This window comes from Mizuhopecten yessoensis, unplaced genomic scaffold (assembly GCF_002113885.1).
Source record: "Mizuhopecten yessoensis strain PY_sf001 unplaced genomic scaffold, ASM211388v2 scaffold10523, whole genome shotgun sequence".
In the NCBI taxonomy this organism is placed as follows: domain Eukaryota; kingdom Metazoa; phylum Mollusca; class Bivalvia; order Pectinida; family Pectinidae; genus Mizuhopecten; species Mizuhopecten yessoensis.
This window is the reverse complement of record NW_018408589.1, coordinates 537,086-546,231: the sequence shown is the minus strand read 5'-3', so window position 1 is coordinate 546,231 and position 9,146 is coordinate 537,086. Positions and strand designations below refer to the sequence as shown.

At 32.6% G+C, this 9,146-nt stretch overlaps 1 protein-coding gene across 4 annotated transcripts in view; it reads right to left on the bottom strand.

Annotated features, from left to right (window-relative positions):
- Nucleotides 1–4,032: 4,032 nt before the first annotated feature.
- LOC110460915 (calcium/calmodulin-dependent protein kinase kinase 1-like) overlaps nucleotides 4,033–9,146 on the bottom strand; it is a 165,683-nt gene continuing 160,569 nt past the window's right edge. For all 4 annotated transcript variants that reach the window (XM_021514126.1, XM_021514128.1, XM_021514127.1 and 1 more), the window contains 5 exons: nucleotides 7,987–8,066; nucleotides 7,544–7,631; nucleotides 6,315–6,443; nucleotides 5,931–6,061; nucleotides 4,033–4,373 (listed from right to left, as the gene is read on the bottom strand). In XM_021514126.1, coding sequence (XP_021369801.1) covers nucleotides 4,322–4,373; nucleotides 5,931–6,061; nucleotides 6,315–6,443; nucleotides 7,544–7,631; nucleotides 7,987–8,066 — 480 coding nt within the window. In that variant the 3' untranslated portion in view covers nucleotides 4,033–4,321. The remainder of the gene's footprint in view (nucleotides 4,374–5,930; nucleotides 6,062–6,314; nucleotides 6,444–7,543; nucleotides 7,632–7,986; nucleotides 8,067–9,146) is intronic.

The window sequence follows — 9,146 nt, the reverse complement described above, 5'->3', positions numbered from 1 at the left end:
TCTAAATCATAGTCATCAATTATTGCGATTGTCTTTCACATTACATATTGGTGAGTGTCACGAAAGGAACATCGACGGATATTTATCTCCCGATAAAAATATATTTCAATATTTGATCGTTTTCATACACATCAATCGCGAAAATGTTGTTGTGAATTAATGGTCTGATTTAACTTCCGTAAAATCAGGGTTACCGTCGACACTCACTAGATTTTCTTGGCTTTATTTATTTTTCAAACTATTTTGTTACTTTCATTCCTTCTAATCCTTCTTTTTTTGCGATTGTTAATCAAACGATTTTTCGTGAAAATTCGAATTTTAAAAATTAACAGTAACATACGCTTTGCTGACTTTTAATGTACATTACATACATTTTAATTTAAATATTTCTAATCAACTTTTCTCAAATATCAGACAGCGAAAATAGCTATCCTGTAAAATGCGAGTGACTTAATTACAATAAATGTTGAAATATAAAACAAAAGATTTCATTAAAGATGAAATAATCATATTGAATGCATTTTTATTCATATATAAAAGTAGTAAAAATAAGCATTTTATTATCAATATTTGAAATTCAACATCATATGACATAACAATAAGGGTGACGTTTTATCCAACATTATCATTTACACCGACATACATAATAGTAGATACAAATTTCAAATAAGATGGTTAAAATTTTTTGAGAAAGATGTTTGCGTTCTTTCCAAAACCAATACCAAAATATTTCTATGACGATTCGTGGTGAATGGGGGTGATCTATGCATTTGGTATCACTTTTGGTGTCAAAGTAAAACATAATGCGTTGTTAAGATAACGCATCTTTTGTACCTCCAATTGAAGAGTTCTTTTCCTTCAATCGAAAGTGCATTATAAGTCAGGTGGCAATTATATCAGCCAAAATTACAGAAGTAAGTAAATATATCGTTTATTCCTTTTAATTAGGAATGTCGTTAATAGAACTTAATATCAAAGAAAAAACCCAGGAAAACTACAATAATTTTTGGAAATGTCTTGTTGAAATTTAAAAGAGTTCATGGTTCAAAATTAAAAGTCTTGCATAAAAAGGTCATGTTTATTTCCAGGAAACCACTGACATGTACATTTATTTCATCTTATCGACAAAGTATTATGTTGGTAAAGTTATGGTTGGCAGTGTATACAAAAAGATCAATATCACAAAGTTAATACATATATACAATTCCAAAAGGCAAAAATATAAATAGTGTCAATTTGGTAAGATAAATTACATTAAAACGGTTTAAATTAAAGACATGATTAGAAATCACACAGTAGTAGTAATGTGGTTCTGTATAAGACAATGCTGTATTCTACAGTGACATTTGAATTCTACGTCAAGCTGTTTTATCATGTTATATAAATAAATCACAAAACAGGGTAGCATATCTATAAAAATAGTCTGAATCGATCAATTTGTTCATTGATTTGAAATATGTTCGGAATAACTCTTCTTACAGAATTGTGCATGACGATATCAACATAAAACCTGGTATCATATATATATCAAAATATTCTGAATGTATCAATTTGTACCTTGATTTCAGATTCATATGAAATATTTGCTCTAACAGGCATTTTATGAAGGTATCAACATCAGTTTTAACTACTATTGGCAATGATTTTAATATTTTTACGTTCGATACTTTTCTTGAAGAAGGGACTACTTTATTATCAAATACAATGATAATAACAGTCAGATATAATTTTCAACTATCCATATCAATTTAGTTTAAACATCACCAGCTCCTCCGTCGACCAGTCTAGTACCTCGTCTAACATACTTCTGGCTCACACCAAGTAACCCTGATTACTAGAAGTAACAGACATTTAAAACGGAAATAAAAAGAGACTGTGGGATAATTACTAAAGTTATAAAGTTGTACTAACTTCAAAGTCAGAACATACTAGGTTCTCATATAAGTTTTCAATGAGTAGGTAGGGAGTGTTTTACTATTTCTATAAATGCAATATTTAGAATTAAAAATACTTACTTTCTAGGATTTTTCAAACAATTTTTTTTTTTTTTTTTTTTAAATGATCCCTTTTTTAGTGAGTTGGTCGGAAAACCCGTAATAAACAATTTGTTTTAGGGATAGCCTGATACAAGTTGAAAATAATCTGAACCAAGATAATGTTACATACCACAGTTTCAATCTTTGGCACATTTTGGTTCTGCTGTTGATACAAATATCTTCTCTGCAATCTTGAAACAAGTCACGAAAAAGTCAATGGCTGTCAAGCGATTCTTTTGACCTATTCTACTCATATTATCTGCATAATGTCACCTTAATTTTGCTATAACACATCCCAGGGGTGCAGAGAAAATATGTGTATTGAAAACGGAGCCAAGGAACTTGGAGGATGTAGGTCAGGAATCCACAATTTCATGAAAACTTTCTAGGCAACATTGGCTATTGAAGACACCATGGTATGCACTTGAAGAAAAAGCTTATATAGCGCTACACCTCCAAGATAACATATCAGACACAAGCTGTTCTAAACATTAATTGTAAGACCTTAAACCTTGTATTACACCTTCACTGGTGTTAAATAGCTATAAGATGATATATTAACCTTCTTTGTCTACAACATAGACCAAGATTAGCAACACAACATTTAGTCTACACACCAGAAAATAACACGATTGTTAAATTGAAGAAAAAAAAAACACCATTTGAAATTAAGTTTCAGGACATGTCACACAAGGGAAAAATTCACAAGAAATCTGCTTTGTAAAACTTTCCTATATTGTGCACAGCAACGACACGAATCACTTGATGAGTAGAATTCAAATCAAAGATGAAGAATTAAAAACTATTCTGACCTTTACACTCATGATCTATGTTCAAAGATTCTACCATAATGAAAATGATCAGTGAGTTGTCCTCTCATCTAAGTGGAAATGCATGATAGTCAGCACGTTTAGAGAAGCAAAAAGCTTCTGTTTTAGTTCCATTCTATTCCGCAATACATCAACAGTATTTGATTCGACATGTAAAAAAGACAATATTTACAATTCATTTTTTAAAAACATTTTAATTATTTACAATGCCTCATAATTCGAAGATTTTCCATTAAACAGAAACTAAAAAGAGCATGGAACGGATTAGAAATGGTTTACCATAGTTATCAGGTTAAAGGAGTATACATGCATAAAATTGCAAAAAGTGTTATAGAGATATGTGACTGATATATAACAAATACATACAAGGAATGAGCAAACAGTGCATCAGAATTGCATTTTGAGCGTTTAACAACAACGATGTAAAATGAAGTGGTGACATGGTTCACATGTAGTAAGACCAGTCCCAAGGACCTTGTAGCGATCCCATTCTCTAATTCCATGTGGTTTAAGTGTCAATAGATGGATATTTCAGGGTTTACAAGATTACTTTCGAGAGAACACTTAGCGTTGACTCTTGGGTTAAAACATAACATGTCTAGTTGACATGTGTTAACCCTTTCACCCCTATGTAACTTTCGTAGACTCTACCATGCATTGATATGGATGAGTCCATTGTAGTCTACAGTGGTGAAAGGGTTAACCTTTGAAGTTTTAGTGAGATTGTTCTTCTTAAATAGCTAAATGCCAAGAGTTTACTGAATTTTTAATTACCTAGGAAATCGGTCCATTTTTGTCAAATATTGAAAATTTCAACAACATTCAAACTGGCAGTCTAGATCATACCATAACCGTGGGCCAGAGGGACAGCCCCTACCCGTCCTTACCCCACTTTCATTTTGAATCTATCTAACACATGTATCAATATGACTTTTAATCCAAGCAAAATTTGTGGAATAAGACACTGTAGGGAGGTAAGTGTTTCAGTGGGATATTAGACACATTTTAAAAATCTGAATGAAAGGAACAATGACTGGTTATTGTTATATCAACAAACCTTAAGAAAGATGAAATATGATTTACATTATGTAATCAGATATAAACATAGTACTGTATTACTGTATTCCAACTGCAAAAATTGTTAAAAGTTCAAAAATAACAATGTCAAACATGAAACTTCTTTATCTCACAATAAAAAATATCCAAAACCTACACCGGAATTAATTGAAAAAGGTCAAAGTTCACCAATGGTCAAAGTTACGATAAGTATAAAAAAGATATTTAAGCCTGAAAATCCAGGTGAAATACATTCCATCACAGTAAGTTCAAGGGTCAAAAGGTCAAGCAAAAGGCAGAAGACTGGTCAACTTATAAACCGATGTTAACTTTATCTGACCAGCCTTTGACCTTGACATGTAAGAATGAGCCTAAATCCAGATTGATTTACGCCTTGTGTCACGAGTCTTCCTCCAATGTAGAATCAACGCGTGCCTCAGAAGAAATTTTCCTGAAAAAAATATGTACAAAAATGCATTCAAAATATTTTTATTAATTTTATATATACTTACTATCAAAACTACATTATGATGTCCTTTATTTGTAATAACAGATATGTCATACAATTGTTGTCATTGAGATATTGTAAGTGGTTTGTTGTCGTTGAGATATTGTAAGTGGTTTGTTGTTGTATAGATATTGTAAGTGGTTTGTTGTCGTTGAGATATTGTAAATGGTTTGTTGTCGTTGAGATATTGTAAATGGTTTGTTGTCGTTTAGATATTGTAAGTGGTTTGTGGTCGTTGAGATATTGTAAGTGGTTTGTTTGTCATTGAGATATTGTAAGTGGTTTGTTGTCATTGAGATATTGTAAGTGCTTCTTTTGTCATTGAGATATTGTAAGTGGTTTGTTGTCGTTGAGATATTGTAAGTGGTTTGGGGTCGTTGAGATATTGTAAGTGCTTTGTTGTCATTGAGATATTGTATGTGGTTTGTTGTCGTTGAGGTATTGTAAATGGTTTGTTGTCGTTGAGATATTGTAAGCGGTTTGTTGTTGTATAGATATTGTAAGTGGTTTGTTTGTCATTGAGATATTGTAAGTGCTTTGTTTGTCGTTGTGATATTGTAAGTGGTTTGTTTGTTGTTGAGATATTGTAAGTACTTTGTTTGTCGTTGAGATATTGTAAGTGCTTGTCCATGGAGGGAGAAATTGTAAAATCTTTTTTCAGAAAGAAGTAGGGAAAACTCTGTGTTATATATGAGAAAATTGAACCAACTACAAGTTAAACACGGACTTGTTGAGAAGGGAAATAACTCTATCCTTGTGCATGTGAAACACTTCAGTTGCTTTCCCATATCGTGGTTGAAAGAGTTTTAGATGATGAAGAAATATTTTGTGATAAAAAACGCACTTGGACCGGAACTTTGCCATGCTTAAAGACAGAGCTAAATATGCTCAGTTTCAGAGTTTAGTGACAAATAAATATAAATATGTACAGAATAATATATCCCTATTTCTTATGTATACTCAATTTCATAACATTTCCTGAGAGATACATGTGAATCAACAATGTCTTATGCAGAAATAATGCAAACTAGGGACTCAGTTTTTGGTCAGGCATATCTGGACCCCTCCATATGCATGTGCCGATTTTTCCAGGGGTAAGCCTTAGTTTACATATGAAACTCGTTTTCTGTTCAAATTCAGCTGGTTTAAAAGGTTGAACCAGTTATGCGAGAAGGGCTTATTAAATCAAGAAGAGAGGTAAATCTGTTGTGTGTTATAAGTACATGTGATACACTTACTATTTATATGTGTGTGACAACTGTATCATTCATTATAAAGCCTTGTTTTGTTTGCAAGACTTGGGGAGACTTCCATGACAGTTGATATTAGAATAAAAGAAAATATATGAAATTGCCATAGGTAAAGTAAACATCAATAACTAGAGAAAAAGTATAGAAGTAGATTAAACTACCTGGTAATATGAATATTTGTCTTTTTTATCAATTTTTTTTCCCCAATATATTTTTCATTGTCTGCAATTTTCGTTTTAACATCACTTACCTTTTCATAACATCATGGAATGAATCTGGGGCAGAATGTGATCTCCCTTTTTGGAACTCTTCTTTCACATGTGACTTGTCCCGGTAGGGATTCCGGAACGATTTATGTTTTAGTATGCTCTTCACTAATATCTGGGAAGGAAGAAAAATCAGAACGTATTTAATGTTGTTCATCTGTTTTCTCTCTTTAAATATATGTATTGAAATCTGTCTTTACAACCAATACACTGCTTAAAAGGCACAACAGCAAACCAATTTGCTGTTTATTTATTTATTTTAAACAAGGTGTGAAAGTAGATACATTTGTTTCAATGAATAACACCCCTAACTAAATCAGCCTGATAGAAATTGACAATAATTTGAATCCTAATAAATTGTTATATACCACAGTTTCAATCTTTGGCACATGTTTGACAACGTTGTTGATATCTTCCTGCGTGACGGTGACGAGGATGCAGTTCTCTTCCTCCGTGGGGAGTGGGAACTCGCCGTCCTTCGTCACCCAGGGGTGTTCCTATAAACACAATATGGGAACGATTCAGTTTGCAACGTCAACTGACAGGTTAGATCATTTACATTCCTGTTTGCAAGAAAAAAGTTACAAAATTATTAGTATCTTACCGGAGGAACTTTTGATTCCTCAAGCCTTTAATTTAACCCTTGTACTAGGGGCAGTCATCTAAAGACTTAAGAATATAATGAATAACGAATGCAAATTTTTTATATAACATGTTTGTATTTTCAAAACTTTATATAAAAATATTCAAATTTAAGTCCTTTTGTATGGGTATTCAAAATGACTATGTAGTGACAATAGAAATGTAAGCCGTTGTCTAACTTATATCTCTCCTGCTCAGGAAGTGATATTCATAGATACCAATATCTGATTAAACATAAGAAACCGCTTTTGAATTAATAGGTTGGTATACCGGTACTTGTTTCAGGTGCAGTGAAACTTGACTAATTATTTACCCTGCATGGAAACAACATAGAAGTCGCATTACATGGGATGTGATAATACACAGGTCTTGTGTGATAATTCAAATCAGAATTGGGATTACATGATGTATGATAGATTAGACAGTGTTTAATAATACTCAGGTGTCAGATTAAACAGGTTTATCAGTAGTCATTCTTATCTTTATATCAGGCATAACATATTTATGCTGGATTAGACAAGGTGTCATAATACTCAGGTGTCAGATTAAACAGGTCTATCAGTAGTCATTCTTATCTTTATATCAGGCATAACATATTTATGCTGGATTAGACAAGGTGTCATAATACTCAGGTGTCAGATTAGACAGGCTTACCTGTAGTCATTCTTACCTTTATGTCAGACATAACATAGTTATGATGGATTAGACAGGGTGTCATACTATCCGGGTGTCAGATTAGACAGGCTTACCTGTAGTCATTCTTACCTTTATGTCAGGCATAACATATTTATGATGGATTAGACAGGGTGTCATACTATCCGGGGGTCAGATTAGACAGGCTTACCTGTAGTCATTCTTACCTTTTTGTCAGACATAACATAGTTATGATGGATTAGACAGGGTGGCATACTATCTGGGTGTCAGATTAGACAGGCTTACATGTAGTCATTTTTACCTTTATGTCAGACAGTAGAATTCTGTTGTTAGGGTCTTTTTCCAGCATCTTCACTATCAAATCTTTCATCTGTTCTGATAGCGTAGGCCTACAGAAATTATAACAATGATTGTGAAAACGATGTAAAATATTGTAATATGTATTTATAAATATCTGAATTCTTTTACTTTTAACCAAACTTTTACTGTGTGTAATATGTTTTCATCTCGCAACATATCGGGGGGAAAAATTCAGCAAATGTCATATAATTTTAGAGCTATTCCAGAATTGTTTATATATAGGTGGCGTAAGGGTGTGAGAGGGAGCTTCATTCCACTCACAATGTTCAATTAAATCCTGAAACCAGATTATGTGAAAAAGACTTATTTACTGCACAGTCAACAGGTATATCAATATCACAAACAGAAAAGAACAGGTTTATAGACGTTTGAATATTGACTTACACAGAAGGAAAAGTGACAGGGTCATTCAAAATGCGTCGATGCAAACCCATAATGTAGTCATCCTTGGGAGGGAAAGGAACCTGTCAGTGACATAAACATAGCATCAGTTTAATCTATACAAGTCCATGTACAAAACATTAAAGATGGGATCCTGCTAAATTTGAGAAATATTTAAAAATTTAAAGTGTATTTTTAAGTGTCAAAGAATTTTTTTAACGTAAATAGGGCCAATGAAATCAAATTCAAAAGGTGAATGTCAGAAAAAAAAAGTTTTTGCAATTAGTGTGAGCCCATCAAAAGTAGTGGTTGTAAAGCTAGCATTTTAGTCAAATAACTCCCACCTGTAAATCTATTTAAGATTCCATTCAAGGTACAGGTAAAACCTAAGGTACAGTAGACTTTTATCTTGACCCCAGTTTTGCAAAGTTTCTTAACGGAAGTGAATTCCTTCAGGTAAGTTTTTTTTCATTGGAAAGCATTAAAAATATTATAGTCTGGTACTGCTTACAATTCAACCCATTAGATCAATCAGATTACTTCCCATGTCTTATTTTCTGTATTATTTTTAGCAATCTTTAATTCATAACAATGAAGACGATGATAATGCTTTCAGGAATAGAGTGTGTAAGTGCTTTGTGTTGTTCCTCTAACAAAGAAGAGCTCAAATTTGTTTGAGATTTTTGTCACTTGGAGTTACTTGCCCATTTATTAGAGCAAAGAGTAATATTTGAAAGAATCTTACATTTCCACAAAAAGAAACAATCTTGGCTCTTCTTTAAGAATTTTGTCCCTGGACCTCTTAACAAGAGGCCCAATGGGCCTGCATCGCTCACCTGTTATAAATCTCACACTTGTAACCTTAAAAGTGATCTAAAATAAAGCTACAGGAAAAATATCAGTATTTATGATTAAAATTCATTCAAAAGAACCTGTTAATTTCTTTTAAAACATTTCACCCCTGTGATTGAAAGTCGAACAAAGTCATTATGTTGAACAAATTTTATAGCCTTTCATCTCAGGATGCAACTTGCAAAGTATCAACATCCTGGGACCCATGGTTATTCAGAAGAGGTCGTTTAAAGATTTTAAACAAATTTGACCCCTGTGACCTTGAATATAAGTCAAAGTCATTCACTTTAACAAACATAGTAGTCCTTGAT